The sequence below is a fragment of the Siphateles boraxobius genome, unplaced genomic scaffold, assembly GCF_051911475.1.
Source record: "Siphateles boraxobius isolate OS27281-9 unplaced genomic scaffold, OSU_SipBor_1 6, whole genome shotgun sequence".
NCBI classification, from domain to species: domain Eukaryota; kingdom Metazoa; phylum Chordata; class Actinopteri; order Cypriniformes; family Leuciscidae; genus Siphateles; species Siphateles boraxobius.
In genome coordinates this window covers 17,646,543-17,668,636 of record NW_027509186.1, presented here as the reverse complement: position 1 = coordinate 17,668,636, position 22,094 = coordinate 17,646,543, and the positions used below count along the sequence as shown (strand labels likewise).

Sequence of the window (22,094 nt, the reverse complement as noted above, 5' to 3'; positions counted from 1 at the left end):
TTTTCATTCAACATTGGAGTCTGATATCCCTCCCCCTTGATGTTTAGTGCATGAAGTGTCCAACATTCCACACTTTGTTAATTATGTGCATCATCTGGGTATTTAAAGTGTACTTTTAATATTTGGAATTTTCATTGTGAACACACTTCTCACCATATTTATACTACAAACTCTATAGACTAGTGCATAAGTATGCGAATTGGGATGCAACTCATAATACAAACACATAAATGCACTTCATTTCTCCTGTGATATGTTAAAAGGCAGAATGCCTTAACGATTATTTCAGTTATGTTGAATGAGTCTTATCTGTGTCTCTAGGCTCTTACTCTCTTTCACCAGTTTCTTCCCTGCTTCTTTTAATATCTCCCTCTCTTCCATCACTCTCTTCTCCTCTTCTCTCAGCTTCCTCATCTTCTCCTCAAACAGCCACAGTTCCTCCTCAAACTGCTCTTCCTCTTTCACCAGTCTGTCCATCAGTTCAGCATGCTCTCTTTCTCTCTGCTCCAGTTCTTTCTGCTGCACAGCCACAGTCCCACCAACCACACCAGACTCCAAACTCTGCTGTTGAGACGGTAATAAGTGTAAATAATCAGTTTCTGCAGGATGACTGGAAAACATGCTTCAAATAAACTCTACTTCAATGTATAATATCAACGTGTAACTACCACATTCTAGATAAAGATCTTAGATAAACAAGCAGTGAGAAAAATGGCCACACCAACCCTTTTGACATCATAATCGCTAAGATTTGGGGGCGGAGCTTCTCCCTCCAGGAGGAGGAGATTTTGAACTTCAAAGCAGCTGTCTTGAATTATTATAGCAGCCTTCAAAATAAGAGTATACTATTAATACATTCATACAGACACACACATATAGCTGTTATTGATTATAAGATAATCAATAACTCCCACCTGCAGACTGTAAAGTATATGAATTAAGTTGTGAACACCCTCTGCTACCTAGATTCATAGAAAAAATGTAAATATGATTCATGATTCATTCATGATCCACAAGCAGAATTTGTACATAAATGACTGATTTACATACATTATTCCATTGAACTGAATCGGAAAATTTGCATAAGAATGTTTAAGAATATTATAGAATGTCAGAGACTATTACATACATGTGTTTCAAGAATAAGGTCAAATATGTACTAGATTCAACACTTGCAGATGTGTTTACCTTTAAATAAGTCTGGTGGGCGGGGCTTATCGGGGCTATTGTAAGAGGCCCCACCCCTGTTCCTACCATAGCACTCCTCCTGCTCCTCCCACTTGGCAAATTTTGTTCTTTATCTGGACAGAAATAGATATTATGTGTGTGTGCATAAATTAGACAGACAGATAGATAGATCTATAAATTGTAGTTTATAGATTTAGCAATCTGGGTGTTGGTAAAGTGATTACTCACGGTTTGCTCTTTCCTGGCCAAAGTTATGGTTATTTGGTGCCCATATGCAAGGAAAAAGCCAAGACAACAAAGTGATAGCCAGCTTCACCACTGGGAAAGAAAGAGACTTTAGTGAAGATCAGTAACACCTGACTGTGTGTCTGTAGAGAGAAAGACAGATTCATTACCCTCTTCCTGTGCGTCAGACAGTAATGTGACACCCTGAGGGGTGTTTTCAGGGTGGGGTTGAACAAGAAGTCGGCAAGTAGCCAGACTCCATCTACCAGTCCCTCTACAGATCCTTAACTTCTCCTCAATAACAGAGCACACCTGCAGATCCAGAGAGAATAGCGCCTCTACATGCACAGACAATCACAAAACATCAGACATTAGGAACAATTAAGTCGTGCACAGATGGATGATAGATGCTTGGACCTTCACCTTGTAATTTCTGTATCTTCTTGACTTTGATTTCCCCCTCATTCTTCTTGGTCTGATCATCAGGAAGACTGAAACAAATATAAATATACACCATTCAAAGTTTAGGATTCGTAGTGTTATTTAATGTTTTTGAACGAAGTCTCTTATACTCCTCAATGCTGCATTTATTTGATCAAAAATACAATAGTAAAAACAGTAAAATTGTGAAATATTATTAAAATTTTAAAAACCGGTTTCCTATTTTTATTTATTTTGAAAGACAATTTCTGTGAAGGCAAAGCAGAATTTTCAGCCGCCATTACTTATTCTCTAAAATCATTCTTATATGAAAAAATCTTACTGACCCAAACTTTTAAATGATAGTGTACAGACTGTCATTCAAAAGAAGTAAAGCATTCTAACACCTCTCAGTGGCCACCCTCAGCAGTGTCATCCACGTGTTACGCTCCTCACGAGTCTGTGTGTGTATCTCATACATCTCCGGCCCCACAGAGTAATCGCCACTGATTAGAAATAATCCTTTCTCCTGATTGGCTATTTCTCTTACAATGAGTCTTCGCAAAGGCATCACAGATGGCTTCTGCTCCTGAAGATACAATACATTTAAAACTGATTTTAACATTATATTTAAAGCATATTTTAGTATTACATTTAAAACCTTTTTTGATTTTAATATAATATTAATAGCATTTTAATTTCTTATAGGGTCTAAATGTATGGGTCCAAAGGGCACAGAAAAAAACAATATAATTTGTAGGCTATATTTCCGTACCAATGCGGCAAAGACAAACTTCTGCTCTTTCTCCTGTAGGAAAGCCAGAACATCTGTGAGGAGCAGTGCAAGAACATCTGGAAAAGAGAGAAACAAGACACTGGGAATGGAATTAAATAATATGTTACTGAGGAAACAAAGAAAGAATACAAACTAGGGATGGACCGTTATCGGCCAAAAATTCGGTATCAGACGATAAAAGCAAAAACATTATTTGTGGCGCACCTCCAATCCAATAATACCAAAGAGCTTTGTGCTTTGTTACTTCTGATAAGAAGTCTCAGCTTTTAAATTCTGTCCATTTTATCACTAAATTCAAACAATTAATGCCGTTTTCTTAAATGTGACTTGACAGATGGCTGTAGCCTAAGTATTTTCTCCCACTTTAAAAAAAGTTATAGCACAAAAAACTATCCATTAACATCAAAAGGTATGTTGAAAGATTCAGTACAACTTACTGAAATGCATCATGTCTCATGTAATCGCTCAGTGTCAACCGCATAAATTCACCAATAAAACAGCTTGTGAACAGTCACGTAACATTGCAGTTACCTCAGGAAAGTTATCCAGTGTTCACAGTTCATTAGTTAGCTACAAAAAGCACTAGAGAGTAGCTTATAGACTGTTAATTATATATGTATGTTTGTATACATTTGTCATGAAGACAAGTGTTTAAGACCAATATCTTATGTGCAACTGAGTTGAATTCAAACATTTCAGTTTTTAATTTGGTGTAATTATTATATCTGAAAATAAATCTCAAGGAGCATCTCCATAATTAAAGGCAAGGTAGTAGATAAAACATTCTTCATTAATGGTGAGGCAATACCAACAGTTTCTCAGAAGCCAGTGAAGAGTCTAGGGAGATGGTACGATGGGGATCTAAAGGACACAGTTCGAGTGGGAGAAGTTAGACGACAAGCAGTGGAAGGGTTGAAGAGCATAAACAGCTGTGCTCTACCAGGCAAACTGAAACTCTGGTGCTTTCAGTTTGGTCTACTGCCGAGGTTGCTGTGGCCACTGACTGTGTACAAGGTTTCTTTGACAACAGTGGATAAGCTGGAAGCGTTAATAAGTTCATACATCAGGAAATGGTTGGGAGTTCCACGCTGCCTCAGCAGAGTGGGACTTTATAGTAAAGGAGTATTGCAGCTGCCAGTCTCTGCTTTAACCGAGGAGTTTAAGTGTGCCAAGGTCAGACTGGAAATGACTTTAGCAGAGTCACGCGACAAATGTGTAAGGGAGACAGCCCCTGTGGTAAAAACTGGTAGAAAGTGGTCAGCAAAGAAATCTGTAGTAGAGGCAAAGGCTGACCTTCAAATTGGGGATATCGTGGGACAGGTACAGCATGGAAGCATCAACAGCGGTTTTGGGCTCAGTTTAGCTCCTCCTAAATGGCACAAGGCAGGCCCAGCCCAAAGGAGGAAGCTGGTAGTCAACGAGGTGCGAAAGCAGGAGGAGAGGATGAGATGTATAAAGGCCATTTCCCAGTCCAAGCAGGGAGAGTGGATGAGATGGGAGAGTGTGGAACAACGCAAAATGGGCTGGCAAGACCTTTGGTCAATGGAAGAGAGTAGGATCAGTTTCCTTATTAGGTCAACATATGATGTTCTCCCATCACCGTAGAACCTAAACCTCTGGGTAGGAGAGGATCCATCTTGTCCTTTGTGTTCATCACCTGCCACATTAAGGCACATTTTGACAGGATGTAAGGTGGCTCTTAGCCAGGGGTCGGTTTACTTGGCGCCATGACCAAGTATTGCGATGTTTGGCTTTAGCATTGGAAGGCAAGCGTAGTATGACCAATAAATTGCCGCCTGTTCTAGCAAAACATTACACGCAGAAGACAATATTCCTCCGCCCAGGCGAGCAACCACCAAGAAAAGGTGCTAACACCAATTCTCGCCCAGGACAACTGGAAGCTGCTAGGGACTGGAAGATGCTGGTTGATCTTGATCAACGGCTTATTTTTCCACCTGAGATTGCCACCACTAACCTACGACCAGATATTGTTTTGTGATCTGGATCAGCACGCATTGTTCAACTGATAGAGTTAACAGTGCCATGGGAGGATGCGGTAGATGAGGCATATGAGAGGAAGAAACTGCGGTATGCTCATCTGGCCACTGAAGCAGAACAGCGAGGATGGAGAGTCCAGGTTTATCCAGTGGAAGTGGGTTGTCGTGGTTTTGTGGCACACTCTACAACCCGGTTCCTCAGAGACGTCGGATTCAGTGGCCAAGAGTTGCGTCGTACAGTAAAGAACTTATCTGAAGCAGCAGAAAGGAGCAGCAACTGGCTGTGGTTGAGACGGAAAGATTCTAGCTGGCTGAGTACAGGCCCCCATGCTACGGTTTCGTAGAATTCTTGAAAACTTGAAAGGTCTGTTGGTTTATTTGTATAGGTTGTATAGTATTTATAGTCATTACGTTCCTGTGTATATTGCGTGAATGACAGGTGGTTGGGCAGATATTGTGTTTTGCGGTAGGTGGTATGCCATACGGAACCGTTGCCACTGAAACTGCATATTAACGCACCAGTGGGGCTCGACAGCCTTAGTCAAACGGGTTGGCGCGTATGGTTGGGTTGCGGAAAGATTGTGAGATTGTGGTTAGGTCTCAGCAGCAACTGTTGGTTTATTTGTATAGGTTGTATAGTATTTACAGTCATTACGTTCCTGTATATATTGCGTGAATGACGGGTGGTTGGGCAGATATTGTGTTTTGCGGTAGGTGGTATGCCATACGGAATCGTTGCCACTGAAACTGCATATTAACGCACCAGTGGGGCTCGACAGCCTTAGTCAAACGGGTTGGCGCGTATGGTTGGGTTGCGGTGAGATTGTGGTTAGGTCTCAGCAGCAACTGTTGGTTTATTTGTATAGGTTGTATAGTATTTACAGTCATTACGTTCCTGTGTATATTGCGTGAATGACGGGTGGTTGGGCAGATATTGTGTTTTGCGGTAGGTGGTATGCCATACGGAACCGTTGCCACTGAAACTGCATATTAACGCACCAGTGGGGCTCGACAGCCTTAGTCAAACGGGTTGGCGCGTATGGTTGGGTTGCGGTGAGATTGTGGTTAGGTCTCAGCAGCAACTGTTGGTTTATTTGTATAGGTTGTATAGTATTCACAGTCATTACGTTCCTGTGTATATTGCGTGGATGACGGGTGGTTGGGCAGATATTGTGTTTTGCGGTAGGTGGTATGCCATACGGAACCGTTGCCACTGAAACTGCATATTAACGCACCAGTGGGGCTCGACAGCCTTAGTCAAACGGGTTGGCGCGTATGGTTGGGTTGCGGAGAGATTGTGAGATTGTGGTTAGGTCTCAGCAGCAACTGTTGGTTTATTTGTATAGGTTGTATAGTATTTACAGTCATTACGTTCCTGTATATATTGCGTGAATGACGGGTGGTTGGGCAGATATTGTGTTTTGCGGTAGGTGGTATGCCATACGGAATCGTTGCCACTGAAACTGCATATTAACGCACCAGTGGGGCTCGACAGCCTTAGTCAAACGGGTTGGCGCGTATGGTTGGGTTGCGGTGAGATTGTGGTTAGGTCTCAGCAGCAACTGTTGGGTTATTTGTATAGGTTGTATAGTATTTACAGTCATTACGTTCCTGTGTATATTGCGTGAATGACGGGTGGTTGGGCAGATATTGTGTTTTGCGGTAGGTGGTATGCCATACGGAATCGTTGCCACTGAAACTGCATATTAACGCACCAGTGGGGCTCGACAGCCTTAGTCAAACGGGTTGGCGCGTATGGTTGGGTTGCGGTGAGATTGTGGTTAGGTCTCAGCAGCAACTGTTGGTTTATTTGTATAGGTTGTATAGTATTCACAGTCATTACGTTCCTGTGTATATTGCGTGGATGACGGGTGGTTGGGCAGATATTGTGTTTTGTGGTAGGTGGTATGCCATACGGAACCGTTGCCACTGAAACTGCATATTAACGCACCAGTGGGGCTCGACAGCCTTAGTCAAACGGGTTGGCGCGTATGGTTGGGTTGCGGTGAGATTGTGGTTAGGTCTCAGCAGCAACTGTTGGTTTATTTGTATAGGTTGTATAGTATTTACAGTCATTACGTTCCTGTGTATATTGCGTGAATGACGGGTGGTTGGGCAGATATTGTGTTTTGCGGTAGGTGGTATGCCATACGGAATCGTTGCCACTGAAACTGCATATTAACGCACCAGTGGGGCTCGACAGCCTTAGTCAAACGGGTTGGCGCGTATGGTTGGGTTGCGGTGAGATTGTGGTTAGGTCTCAGCAGCAACTGTTGGTTTATTTGTATAGGTTGTATAGTATTCACAGTCATTACGTTCCTGTGTATATTGCGTGGATGACGGGTGGTTGGGCAGATATTGTGTTTTGTGGTAGGTGGTATGCCATACGGAACCGTTGCCACTGAAACTGCATATTAACGCACCAGTGGGGCTCGACAGCCTTAGTCAAACGGGTTGGCGCGTATGGTTGGGTTGCGGAGAGATTGTGAGATTGTGGTTAGGTCTCAGCAGCAAGAGGGAAGTAGAGGTCAGTAAGCTGGGCTGAGTTGAGTGGGGGACGGAGGGGGTGACTCTGGGACGCCAGAGTCACTGTCGAGCCCTCTTGAGGTGTCGTGGGCTAGTCGACGAAACACTGAGGACGGAAGGTGCCCACTTGAAGACCCTAGAGATGTTCCCTACTCCGCTCAATCCAGAGGGTTGTTATGGGGGGACCGCACTGTGGTTGCAGCCGTTGTGTGTGCTGACGCGCAATACACTGTATTAACACCAGACAGAAAATTCACGTCACCAGATGGAAAGAATGGATGGAGAAGCATAGGTTACTGTAAAGCTACGTCTTAGTTGGTGATTATCTTGGCGAAAGCCGAGTACAAATCAGCATGAAGTTTTAACATCTACTCTCGTGTAATGGAAATCATAGCAGTTAAAAATAATTATAATAGTTAAAAAAGTTAATTTTAACCTCTAATATTATAGTAATGTACCAAATAAGAAGGTTCCCAGTATAGTTTACAGCATTAGCTGTGAGAGATTTTTTTCTTTAAGAAAAGCAAACTATCGGTATCGACAGGCAGAAATAATTTTTAATAATCGGCTATTGGTATCAGCGGAGAAATTTAGTAGGCTACCTCTCAGTCTGCCAGAGGTGGTCCTACAAGTCAGCACTGAAGAGTGTGTGAGAGTTCGGTGTGTTTTCTGCAGGTCTTGCTTGCTGAAGATCTCCCCGTTCTTCAGGCGAGTGCAGCTCTTGTTGTCTAGGCGACTTATGATGTCCTGTAGTTTCTTTGCATTCTCATAATCTCCCACATGCCGCTCCACCTCTTCTATCACCCTCCGCAGACCCTCCAGTGCCAGGGCAATATCATAGCGCTCAGCACTGCCATCTACAGAAGTGCAAGCACATCACAAAGGAGACCCCTTTTTATCAAATATCATGTATTAATATCGTGTCAATTGTATAATGTAATAGTGCTACTCATATGTATCTTTGATTTTCAGGTTTATATATATGTCTTAGGCACGTTTTTTCACCAAAAATGGTTTTAAGCCAGTTTTTTATATCTTTTGCTGTAGTGTCAGTAGGTATTATCAGTTTACATTTCCAAAACATTCCTTTTGTCATTAATTGTAATAATCCAGTGAGATTTTTGTATGCACAAGGAGACAACAGCCGGTATGATCCACACAGAGATCTGATCTCACCATCATCGAGTCTGTCTGTGATTACATGAAGAAACAGAAAATCTGAGACAGACTAAATCCAGAAGAACTGTGGCAACATCTCCAAGACACTTGAAAAAAGTTTCTTTTTATTTCATCATGTAAATCACAGACAGACTCGATGATGGTGAGATCAGTTTATACAGCCTGTTGTTTTCTATTTCACTTGTTGTTATTAATAATGGTAATTATGTTAATTGATAACTAATTCAAAAGTAACAACTTTTCATATTTAACTGATTATTTATTGCATACTATGAACTATTACCATCGGTGTGTTGAAGGAGTCTCTCTACCAGAACAGGGTACTTTGTAATTCTCTGTGTAACAAGCAAAAGGAATTCTGGGATTTCACGACGCTTGACGACAGAGTTGGTACTCAGCTGCTGTAGAGGCAACACATACGGTCATCAACATAAAACTCAAACTGTTTCGTATCAGTGTGTTCGTGTGTGTTTAATCAACTTACTCTGAGAAATAATTGTAGTTTCCTGTTGCTCTGCAGTTGTTGCTTATAAACTTTCAGTGCTTCTGGATGACGACTGCAGAAATCGCCGTACAACTCTATCATCTGAGAAGCATTTGGGCCTGAGAACTACACACACAATTGCTAAATGAACCTAAGGTAAGAGCTAAACTTGTGCAGCCACAATAAGTAAATTGGTCAAGTCTACAGATGTTTAGGTTCTTACTTGCCTGTTGACGCAGAATATCACCAATTTGCAGGATGATGTAGTTCTTGTGCTTGCCTAAGCGAATAGACACCCTCTGTCGGGTCTCCATGTCTATAAGAAAGTTTCTATGCAAAACTAAGAGCTCATCCACCCTGGGAAAAATCTGACCAATCGTGTCCTGCTCCAGCTGCACTTCCTCCAACATCCCCGGCCTTAAAACATCAGCCATAACGGAGAGAGTCTGGACATGGTGAAATTCTGTCTGCATCAGCTCTGCGACAAACACAACACTAACCAATCAAATAAGGCTTAACTAAAGCATCCAATCAAATCCAAAAGACATTTTTAGACAGCAGTGTATTTCATATTATCAAAAAAAACAGGCTTTGCAGCCATCGTTACTGACCATAGATGATCTCCTGCCTCTTGACCACCTCTTTGTCCAGTGTCCTACTGAATTCAGTGTCCACAACAGCGCTCCAAGATTCAGCAGAGAAGTCAAATGATACGTGAGCTGACGAATCATCTGAATCTGGCAAAGAGATGGTTAAACATACTGTAAAAGTGACTTATTGTTTGTGTAACAACCTCGCAGCCATCTTTAGAATTTTGTCTTTGTACTTCAGGGTTTGCGGTAGCTCAGTATATTTCTATGGCATCACTGTCGAAGAGAGTGATTAGCTGGTGAAGTGGATTTATTTATTGTGGTTAACGGAAGTTATCATGAGCAGATGTCATAACACATGACAGTAGGCCGGAAGGATTTTAAAACGAACGGTTCATTCATAAGATCTTACCTTCATGCTGAGGATATTCAAATCAGAAGACAGAGCACAATGAGCGCAGTGCTGAAAAGGGGCGGGGCTACATAAGTCTTCAAAAATCACACACAACTTTAATGCTGGTTTTTCTTCATTTTAGTAGTTAAAACCATAACAAAAACATTTTCATCACTTAAAACAAACGTTAAATGAAATAAAATTTGAAATAAAAATATACGTTAAATAAAAAAAACATTTTATTTCAAGTAGTTGGCTTCAGGCTCAATATGTATTGTGAAAAGCGCTATTCAAATAAATTTGAATTGAATTAAATAGTTGCTGAATTCTTTTTAAGTTTTCACTTAACTTTATGTACTAAAATAACTAAAACTAAAAGGGAAATAAAAATGAATAAAAACTATATAGACATGGTTTTGTCATTTTACTAGTTTTTTTATTTAAAAAAAAACTTTACCTTTTTAAAAATATGTGTCTATTTTTGGGTGAGCTCTCCCTTTAATGATACTAAAATAACATTTCTCAACATTCCAGTCCCCATTTAATTTCATTGTATGGAAAATATCAGCAGGAAATTCTGCACCTTTTGAGTTCCACAGAAGAAAGAAGTCGTGTTCGACTTAAACGGCGTTGCACAGACCGATTGGTGCATGACATCAATGTACCGCAAGAGCGATTAGACTAGAGAGACGGCTCCATATGGTTTCAAATCGCTCTTGCGATAATTTGATGTCATACAACGATCGGTCTGCGCAGAGCCGTTTAAGTCGAACACAACTATTAACTCACTGGAGGTGGGGCTTCCTGAAGAATGACCAATCAAAGACTGGCTTTTCCGCAGAGTGAAATCATGGCCACACCCCTCACTGTTACTCCGCTTTCTGATACAGAAACATACAAAGCATCTCAAAATTTAAACATTAGTGACATAAATTCAAATGAAGTTTGTGGAAAACATGTACAGACCTGTGTGACACAGTGTTGCTGTCATTGACCAGAAACAGAGATGGAGAACTGTGACTGGACGAGTCTGTTAATGAAACATACATGATCACATGAGCACTACATGACATGGTTGGTTGGTTCCATTATAATTTCAGAGTAACATGATTGGCTCTCTCACATAGTAAAATTGAAGAGTCACCGCATTTCAGATGTGCCTGATGAGGATTCTGGGTTATAGAAAAAAAATGCAATTGTAATCTTTCAAATGAATGTAGTTTCAAGTACTTTTGTAAGTAAAGAGTCAAGTGTTTACACACACACACACTCACCTTTAAACACAGAGGGGCAGAACCACAGCAGGTCTTATGAATGATCATGGAGCAGTCTTTACAGGAAGTGACATCATGAAGTCAGTGTAGAATTTTGGTACAGCAAATATTTGTGCAAAATATGTAAAAAATGCATGTCGTTAAAAGAAACACACACTTACATGTGCACTGCTGTGGTTCGTCATTGTCAGCTCCCTCACAGACTTCACAAGCTGCTTTAACAGGCTGCTTCGGCGGGCAGAGCTGGTGCAAGGCTGAGGAAACCTCTGCGTTTATCTGTAAACAAACAGGTTTCTTTCCTAAAGATATACATACATAGTGTCTAGTCTTAGAAATCACCATTAATCATATCATCTCTTGATAAGGGTGACTGACAGGAAGTTAAAAAAGACACTTTTTTTCACACTGAGATTTAAAAATGCATGGACCAAAATATTTTTGAAACATTTTATAAATATTTTTTGTATACAACCAGACTGTAAAGAACATATTTTGTTATATATATTTTATTCAATTTGCAAAATAAACTTCTTCATTGACAATAAAAAAAATCCAATATAAATAATAAAAAAAATAGATATTATAAATATATATATATATATATATATACACACACACATACATATTATATGTATCTACATATACTGTATACACACATATATATATAATATGGCAATATATATATATATGTATATGTATTGCCATATTATATATATGTGAGTGTATATATCAAAATGATACATACAGTATGTAATCTTTTCCCTCAAATATTTTTTGTTGCCATTTCTGCAAATAAAATACATTAAAAGAAAATATCAAAAGTTATATTTTTTTCTGTAGGTGTTTTATTCCATTTAACTTCAGTCTGTTGCACACTTTTACTGTCTTTCTCTCTCTCACCTTGCTTTTTATTTTGGTGTTGACCATCCGGCTCCTGAGGAAGCTTAGTGTTCGACTCACTTTATATTTCTCTGTATCACTTTTGGATGTAGGGATGAATTTCTCTTTCTCTTCTTCCTCTGAATTGCTACACCACATACTGGGAATTTGGAAATAAATAGTGAAACATACTTAAGATTCTTATGTGTGTGTGTGTGTGTGTGTGTGTGTGTGTGTGTGTGTGTGTGTGTGTGTGTGTGTGTGTGTGTGTGTGTGTGTGTGTGTGTGTGTGTGTGTGTGTGAGATAGATCAAATACCTTCTGATCTCTGTGGATGTTTCTACATCATTGAAGGGGAACGGCTCTAGAAACATAAAACAACTGAACATACTTCCAAACTACTAGTACACTTTATTTTGCATGTCTCAATCTATCTTGAACACACTACTAGAGATACACATAAGGATAAAAACACAAACACACCGTCATGTGGACTACAGATGGGTAATTTGTCTTGGATTGGAGAGTCTTGTTCAGATGCTGTAGAGTCTGATTCAAACCCAAATGAGTCAAATGAGTCCTGAGGATACATTGTCTAACGAAAAAGACATTTCCTAGTAAATATTACAAATCTTCTTGCATCCACCACGATTCTAGATACTACACATTCACAAAAGCCTTTATGGATAAATCTTAACCTCACCTGATTCTCACCAGCCTGCAGGGTGTTGATGCTGGTCGTAATGGTAACGCTGGAGTCAGTGAGCGAACTGGTCGTTGAATCAGTATGAGTTGTGAGTCCATCTATAAAAACAAATGTACGGACTTTGAAAACAAGATACAAGAACATGCAGCATTATATCAGATAATCAATTAATAATCAAAATGTCAGCAGCTGAAATAGTAAATTTAGGACTGGAGGTTCACTAAAGTTCAGTATCAACTATATATTGTTGGCCAGATGTTCATGTTTGTGGTCATTATTGGTCTAATCTTTCCATTTTTTCCCTTCTAAAACTATAAAGGGAAAAAAAAAAAACTTAATTCCAAAAAATGCTTTACTGGGAGTTTTATGTAAAGTTGACTAATATAACGAAGACCTACAAATGACTTTGACACTTTTCAGTGAAGGACAACAGGTGTCTTATTTTTAAAACATTTTAATGAACTTTTGAAAGGCAGATAAACATTATCATTACAATAGCCAAGAAATATAGTTATTGTTGACTAACTACAAAAACAAACACTTACCAGAGTCATCCGATGATAAGAGTTCCTCATCTTCATCCTGACTGGTGTTATTAAGCCACACCTGACAGAACAGCAGGACATAAGAGAGTAAAATGAAAGAAAACAACGAAGTAACGAAAAAGCCAAAATAATGATAGAATTAGTGAACAGTTTTGGGAATTAGCGATCAAATATTTCAGTAAATAAATAGACACTTCCAAAGGACACTTCCCATTAACGACGTGAAGTTACTGTATGTTTATTGAATAAGCAACACACCAGTCGATGACGTGCAACACCGACTAGCCTACATTTTCCCTGACAATATTTCAACATTCAAGTGTAATAGTCATGACATGTGTCGCATACTTTTTTTTCGGCTGTTTAGTAGGCTATCGATGCCCGATTCGTGAATAAATTAGGCTACTTGAATCACATGAAGTCGATTCTTTTTTATTGAACTGATCACGATCACAAAAATATATAATATAAATAATTTGGATTGTTCACTCAAGCAGGGAATCGTTTGAGGCCGTTTCGTTGATCCGTCTGAATTAATCTGATAGAAGGTCATGGAATTTTAGTACTTTGAAGTGTAGTAGGCTACTGTTTTCTTGAGGGTCCTATTTTTATTTTTTAGAAACAAAAAAAAAAGTTATTTTTTGTGGGAAATGTTATGATCATTGTTCATTATTAGAAAGTTTTGTGATTGAATTATTTGAATAGTTCACTCAGGCCTAATGAATCATCTGGAGCACTAAAGACTAGCTGGGGAATACTATACAATAAGGTTTCATCAGTTAACAGTTAATTACCTTAGTTAACATGAACTAACAACAAACTTCTAGGCTACAGCATTTATTCATCTAGTTAATGTTAATCACAGCATACTTAAACCTTTTTAAAATTAGAAATTGCATCTGTTAACATTATTTAATGCAAACGTGAACATGAACATTTTTATAACATTAAGAAAGCTTATTAAAAGCTGTAAGAATATATTTCTCATTGTTAGTTCACGTTAGATAATTAACTAATGTTAACCCTTATTGTTAAGTGATACCACTAGCTGTCATCTTCATCTAGCATTTTTCTGTTGAGTAGTAATAGCTTTTCTAGCTAGATATTACAACATAGTCTGTCACATGCAGCTACTTACATTGTGAAGCAGAGAGTATGGTGATCCTTTTTTAGGGGGTGCATGTGCATGAAAATGGGAGAGAAAGAGAGAGAACGGCAAATGTATCGCTACTATACATTTATCAGGTAGGCTTCTTGACCAGTATAACTTTCAGTCAGTCTTGTGAATATAATTTTCATAATCAAAGGAGAAACACTAACCTGAGTATGAAAACAGAGTGTTGTTTTCAGCTCTTCTCTTTGTATCCACACTCAGACCTTTGATCTGAGATTGTACAAACACATACACAACAAAAAAAATTGCACAAATCTTCAAAGCAAACTCAGTACAGAACTGATTCCAATCCGAAACACTCAATTAAATTTCATTTTAATTCAAAGCTAATATGTAATATCTGTGTGACCTTTAACCTCTGTTATCTGACCTTGTTTAGTAGCACAGAGTCCCTCGCACACTCTTGCAGAAGTAATATGGATGACTGTAAGGTTTGTGTAGAACAAGAAGACTCGGATACACACAAAGACAGAGACAACATCCCAGAGGCGTGGCTAAACCTGAGGAGGTGGGATTTACCCGCCCACACATGTGACACGCCCGCCAGAGGCGTGGTTAATGGATTGGGAGGGCTGACAGAGAAAGAAGAATAAAATGAGTTATTATTGTAACTCATGAAATCTAAATTATATCTATGTAACAGCTTTGTGTGAGAAACAAACCAAAATGTAAGCCTTATTTTTTGAAAATCTGTGAATAATGACTTGTATTTTGTGTATTTTTGTCACACATATTAGAGAGGAAATATTTTGTTAGATTTTATTTTTGACATTTTTGCCTTTATTTAGATAGTACAGTTGGAGAGAGGACATAAAGCGAAGTGGGAGAGAGAGGTGTGGGAACGGGAAAGGACCAGGAGGCCGGGACTCGCACTCAGGGTCGCTCAAAACGAAATTAAAGATTAAATATGAAAGGATCCATATAATAATAAAAAAAAATATGAAAGGATCCATATAATAAGGATACATTACTGCTTGAAGAGTTGTATCAGAGCATATTGATTGGTCTGTTGGGCCAGCTGAAGGGGCGTGTCCCCATCCTGATTGGCTGAACGGATAGTCATCAGGGCACCAGGCTGACAGAGAAGGAACTCTGAGACGCTCACAAATCCCAGACGCACACATACATGCAGGAGAGATTCTATGTGCACACAAACACACACATTTACAAATAACTTGCATGTTTAGTCAATTAATAAATGCATTATAATACATCTTCATTTTCCTCCATGCGTTTCCCACTTTGTTTGTCAGTGACAGTTTACTTTGGACATCCTCATTTGTGGTCACCGCGGTGACCTCTAATCCAATTAGAACTCGGCATTTATAATTCCACTGCTCATCTCCGGACATTTGTGTCATTTGGATGTGAAGCAGGAACAGTGAAATCTGATTACACACACACATCCATACAATACACGGAAGCAGGTGCTGCATTTGCCTTTGCCATCACACACACACACACACACACACACACACACACACACACACACACACACACACACACACACACAATAAAGTTCAAACACATATAACACATGCACACACCTTGTGCTGATTGTCCGAGCAGGTTGTGCGGGGTGTGTAGGTTGGCTAGAGCGAGTGTGACCCTTTCATCCATCTCTGCCTGTGTAGAGCTGTCTTTCAAACCATATCGACCACTCAGATCTCTGTGCTCAGTGGTGCTGAGGCAGTCGCTATGAGTAAGCAGGTATTCAGCCAGCTCCTGTGCATCATCCTCCATGTATGTCAGAGAAGACACACCCACACACACCACAGCATCATCTGTAAATATATACGCTCGAACACGCACCATCTCAGACTGGTTATGGCCTATTAAACACAACCAACACACAGAGAACACTTACTGCACAAATAATCAGCATCAACAGTATCTTGCAAAGTGTGGAAGAAGTAAATTAGGAAAAGTTTTTTTATATATATATTTTTTATCATTATATAATAATAATCCAATCTTATATTATATTATATTATTTATTTATTATGGTACATGTAGGACAAGCGGTTTGGAGATTATATTACATTATATTAACTAATTATATTAACATATTATATTATATAAAATGTAACATGGTGGCTGGTATAATGATGAAATTACTTCGACAAAAGAAATTATTAGAAATACACAGTCTTTAATACAATAGCAAACTCAGAAGAATAACAACCACGTTAACCACAAACAATAACAGACAAAGGACAAAACTGAAAAGGGAGTATATATGCACGGGATAATCAGGAACTAAATACGATACAGCTGATGATAATCACAGGAACAAACAGGAACATAACCGAACCTAAACAGAGCAGGAAAACATGAATGAAACAGAACAGATATTTAAAATAAGAGTCTATAATCGTGACATTTTATTTTATTTTATTCACCTGGGACAATGAAGTACAGCATTGAGTGAACTCTAGTTTGCAGAATGTGTAGTAGAGTTGAGCCCTCAAGAACCACAAATACCTCTTCCTCCTGAACTGAGGGAATCAATGCAAAAACCTTTGCTTGGCCCTAAAACACACATGCACAACATTTACTACATAAATAGTGTAGTTCTATATATTTCATTGCAGACCTGCGTAGCAATTATTGTGCTAAAATCACATTTTGCAATATTTTCATCTTAAAAACACAAAGACAGAAAAAGTGACAAACAGAATATTACTCACATAAATAGGAACCTCTCTTCTGCTTAGCTTCATCGCTTGAAATTACAGAAACCTTGAAGACATAAGTAGAAATTTATGAACTAACCAAAAAATAAATAAACATTTATACTTGAAAGTAATGTCAATTGATGAAGTTACCCAAAAGAAGAGGATTGAATTCTACACTCTCAGCCGCAAGCTGAAAACTGAGAGAGAATGGGGAGGAGTGAGTGAAGAACAACAAGGATGGGGAGGAAAAGATTAATGAGACAGACACAAAACAGGGACAAGAGAGATGAATGACAGGCAGAAAGTGTTGATCGGTAAACGATGATCATATTTAATCATTACTGTCCCATGCTTATGTCACAATACCATCTATCTATCTATCTATCTATCTATCTATCTATCTATCTATCTATCTATCTATCTATCTATCTATCTATCTTTCTATCTATCTATCTATCTATCTATCTATCTATCTATCTATCTATCTATCTATCTATCTATCTATCGTTCGTTCGATCGTAAATATTGTCCGAGTTGAGTCTCAGGATACAACGCATAACTAGTTTTTAGTAAGAGAGTGTGGCTGCCAGTTTTTTTTTTTTTTTATGATCAGCGCCATATTTTGGACAGCACGATCCATAGAAAAGTTTTCTGTAATCATCAACTTTTGTCCACAAGAGGTCGCCAGCAGTAGATTGATCACACGATTCCTCTTGTCAGGCTAAACGAGAAATGTAGTTTTATGAGGGGTTTTCCCGTTTTATCTCATAAAACTTTATCATGGGAAAAAAAACATCATTCAATGATTGCATATGTAAATATACATATAAATATGAGCAGTACATTGGAAATGGAAAGACGTTGCAAAGCAAGAGACAAAAAAAGATATAATAGCCTATAAAAGGTAGCAAAAAACTAATAATTTTAAAATGTGCATCAGCTGTTTTGCTTTTCCAGTGGAATGGAAGAGAGAGCTACGGCAGTGCATGCTGGGACTGAAAGAAGTCTTTGAGCTGTGAACTATCCCCCACTTAGCCAAACAACCCAGTCCCAGAAAACCCTCAGTTTGAGAGTGATACATACAGTATACTGACCTCTATAGTAGCCTACTGCAAGCGCACACGCTTACACGAATGCAAACAAACACACTACACACACATGACCCCCTCCCCCTTCTCATTCTCTGTCTTCATGTCCTCGATATTTGAGTGGGTTGCATATGGAAGCAGAATGGTCTCCATTATAATTCACGCAAAAAACATCATTCACACATGCGTAGACAACTTCACATGCATGAAACCTAATTCACATACACACAAAAAAAATTCACGTGCGTGAAAAAAATGTATATTCACAAAAAGCAATTCACATGCCCAAAATAAAATGATATATTCATAAAATACAGTTCACAACTGTGCACAAAAACCTTTGAATGTTTAAAATGTACGAGTATCGCCTTGGATGTGTGTGTGTGTGTGTGTGTCAGTGTGTGTGTTTGAGACTTTCCTTGCAGAGCAGTCGAACTCTTTAGCCAATCAGATTTAAGCTTATCAATCGACCAATCAGTATCACGTGAGGGCGGCCCTTCCTGCATGTTACGTCATCAGCTTTCGACTACAGTTCATAAGCAGAGGTATGTTTGATCGGTTCATTTCTGTGTGTTTACTGCAGTTAAATAAGTACTACATTAGTTGAAGCAATAGTTTGATGATAAACTGATGGAACAATAGAAACTGATGATAATGTAGCCTATTTAATGACGTGCACAGAAGACATCTGTTTTGTTTTAAGCTGCCATACTGTGTAGTTTTGTTTCAGATTTCCGAGACGGATGATGTATAAAGTTGCAGACCACCAGTACTGTGATCTTACCATTCCTACTGTAATTCTTTCAAAACAGTTACGTTGCAAGCCGTCCATTTTGTCTTGTTGTTTCAACAAGAGGTTGCTATGCATGCATTATTAAATGTTCTTGTCAGAATAAAAAGATTCTAAGACATAGTTACATGTGATGTAAACGTTTTATTTATTTTAAAGTTTGATCTTAATTGCCTCTCTATGATAAGTATACATTTTTCTGATCAGCATAAAATCAGATTTGCATGTTTTACTGGGCAAAGTAAAAGTAATAGTTCACAACATTGTCCTGTGACACTAAAAACCTTGCGATGACAATACAGCACAAAACATAACGAAATTTATGTTGAATATATTGGTACCACTTTTACAATAAAGTTAATAAGTTAACATTAGTCAATGTAACTAACCATGAGCAATATATTTGTTGCTGTGTTTGTTAATCTTTGTCAACGTTAGTTAAAAATACAGCTGTTCATGTCAACTAATGAAACGTTATAGTAAAGTGTTACCAATTAAGACATTAATACAAAAAAAATAAAGTATAAAAGAGAATAAAGAAACAACATGAATTAAGATGTTTGTGACTGCTATCCAGATGTCATGCCAAAGGTGAGTAATCCTGATAAATGCAAGAAAACAACAGGTGTTTAATAATTTAACAACATACACAAATTACACAAATGGCAAATAAACAACGGTGCTCATTAAAACAGGTATATTCACTATTTAAAGAACAATCTCGATGGGTATATTGACACCAGATTATTGTTTTGCAATCATTAACGTGATTGTTGTAGCTGTGAGAGCTGTCTATACCTGCAGCTAAAATATAACAAAACAAGCATCATTCCTCTTCATTTCTGACACGATATGGGACATCTGATTATCACAGCACTTGCTTACATCAATTAATAGTTCATAAACTATTGCTTCAACTAATGTCGAACTTATTTAACTGCAGTAAACACACAGAAATGAACCGATCAAACATACCTCTGGTTATGAACTGTACTGTAGTCGAAAGCTGATGACGTAACATGCAGGAAGGCCCGCCCTCACGTGATACTGATTGGTCGATTGATAAGCTTAAATCTGATTGGCTAAAGAGTACGACTGCTCTGTGTAGGAGCAGAGTGCTGCCAGGAAAGTCCCAAACACGCACACACACCAGTGTTGCCAACTTAGCAATTTTGTTGCTAGATGTTGCTAGTGAGAATTTTGTTGCAACTTTTTAGACTACCCTAGCAACTGTATTTTCAAAAAGCACTTAGCAACACATTTAGCAATTTTTTAAATTTATTTGGCAACTTTTAGCAACTTTTGGAAAGTGGCTCTAAACCAAACAATACGGTAAAAGATAGCTAAATAGACTGAGCGGTTCATTGATATTTCCTTAAGATCGCTGTGGAAATGTGGAAATCGCTGGAAATGTGGAAATCACTGTGGAAGATAATATACAACGAGCGCAGGGGCGGGGCTATATAAGGTCTATATAGCCAGACATTCCGTCTATATAGCCAGGAACAGAGGCTGCGGGCAGCAGTAGAACGCATTTCACATTTTTGGATTGATTTGATTTTGATTTGAAAATAGCCTACATAAAATGTAATTGTTCAATATCAATGTTGTATTTAAAAATAAAAAAATCGGATCATGGAAAAGTGTTGTTTGTATTACATTTACAAATCCTGTGTGTGTGTGTATATATATGTATATATATATATATATATATATATATATATATATATATATATATATAACAAATCTAAATTAGCATTTCAAATAATATTTACGTATTACATAATGGCATAGTTTTGCGTTGCGATTACGTAATGACTTCATAGCGCAATGACGCAATGAGTCACAACGTCTTTTAGCAACAAATCGATCTGCCTTTAGCAACTTCCCCTGAAAACTAGTTGGCAACAGTGACACACACACACACACACACAAACACACACACACACATCCAAGGCGATACTCGTACATTTTAAACATTCAAAGGTTTTTGTGCACATTTGTATATCGACGAATTGTGTTTTGCATTTGTGAAATGTATTTTATGAATATATAATTTTATTTTGCGCATGTGAATTGCTTTTTGTGAATATACATTCTTTTCACGCACGTGAATTTTTTTTGTGTGTACGTGAATTAGGTTTCATGCTTGTGAAGTTGTCTACGCATGTGTGAATGATGTTTTTTGCGTGAATTATAATTGAGACTATTCTGCTTCCATAGTTGCAGAATTGTTTGGAGAATAATGTGGAGTGGAGAAGTGGAGGTTTGCAGAGATTCCTGAGGGTTTTTTCTCATCTAAAATCACAGGCAGGGGCTTAAACATTCCTGGCCATTTTATTCACTGAGAAATGAATTCTCGCTCTCCCTCTCTCTTTACAGCTTTACCTCCTGCATTCTCATGCCAAACTTGATATTTTCTATTCCTAGTTATTTTTATTAAAACTCTCTCTCCGCCACCTTCTCTCCTTTTTTTGATGTTTCAAGGAAGCCTGATTTCCAGGAATTTCTGCAGTCCTTTCCTGCTTGTTTTTAAAATCCTTGCCCAATCGTATCGCTCACATAATTCCTAATCCTCTGACATGTTTAAAGAATCTAAATGAAAAGTTACGTAAAATATTTACACTAAGCACTGGGATTAGGATCTGCACAGTAAACAATCCGTTCGGCATATTTGTATCCGTCCGGCCCTCCCTGGAAGGTTCCCTTCTGTGCAGCCTTTACATGGAATTTAGGACAGCCTCTGATCAATGAATTTTAAAGGGATTTGTCTTTATTACAAAAAGTGACCTATGTGACACTAAGCAAAGAAACAGCAGTGGGTTTACTGAGGTATATATACACTTCGGAGTAATTCTAAAAGTGTCATTAGTATCTATCATACACATGTGTTAAAGGTGCTCTGAGCGATGCCACATGTTTTTTAGGCCAAACATTTTTTGTCACATACAGCAAACATCTCTTCACTATCCGCTAGCTGCCTGTCCCCAAAAAACACAGTCTCTGCAGACACCCCAGGCTCAAAAACGGCAACAAAAACAAGCTGGGTTAACCCACACCAGGAAACATAACAAACTGTTCCAGCCAATAACCGACAAGAAGGATTTGGGGGGTTAGTGCGCGGATGAGGAGGAGGGAAGGTCTAGCTAGCCTCCGTTTTGT

At 38.5% G+C, this 22,094-nt stretch overlaps 1 protein-coding gene across 2 annotated transcripts; it reads right to left on the bottom strand.

The window, feature by feature from the left end:
* Positions 1-84: 84 nt before the first annotated feature.
* On the bottom strand, positions 85-17,327 carry LOC143715968 (rho guanine nucleotide exchange factor 28). 2 transcript variants are annotated; one of them, XM_077207959.1, is made up of 32 exons: positions 17,205-17,327; positions 17,067-17,118; positions 16,779-16,908; positions 15,924-16,208; positions 15,348-15,516; positions 14,747-14,948; positions 14,523-14,586; positions 14,341-14,366; positions 13,203-13,263; positions 12,655-12,755; positions 12,435-12,546; positions 12,270-12,315; positions 11,974-12,112; positions 11,235-11,349; positions 11,074-11,129; positions 10,923-10,971; positions 10,766-10,829; positions 10,589-10,680; positions 9,427-9,552; positions 9,043-9,293; positions 8,816-8,941; positions 8,615-8,732; positions 7,755-8,009; positions 2,609-2,685; positions 2,241-2,422; positions 1,837-1,904; positions 1,584-1,751; positions 1,417-1,506; positions 1,189-1,301; positions 915-962; positions 726-827; positions 85-564 (listed from the first exon to the last, which is right to left on the bottom strand). In XM_077207959.1, exons 2-32 carry the CDS (start codon positions 17,097-17,099, stop codon positions 286-288), a joined length of 3,747 nt encoding a protein of 1,248 aa, XP_077064074.1. In that variant the 5' UTR covers positions 17,100-17,118; positions 17,205-17,327; the 3' UTR covers positions 85-285. The 2 variants fall into 2 exon arrangements, with proteins under 2 accessions (XP_077064074.1, XP_077064075.1); XM_077207960.1 differs by having other exon boundaries at positions 85-561.
* Between the last annotated feature and the right edge of the window lie 4,767 nt (positions 17,328-22,094).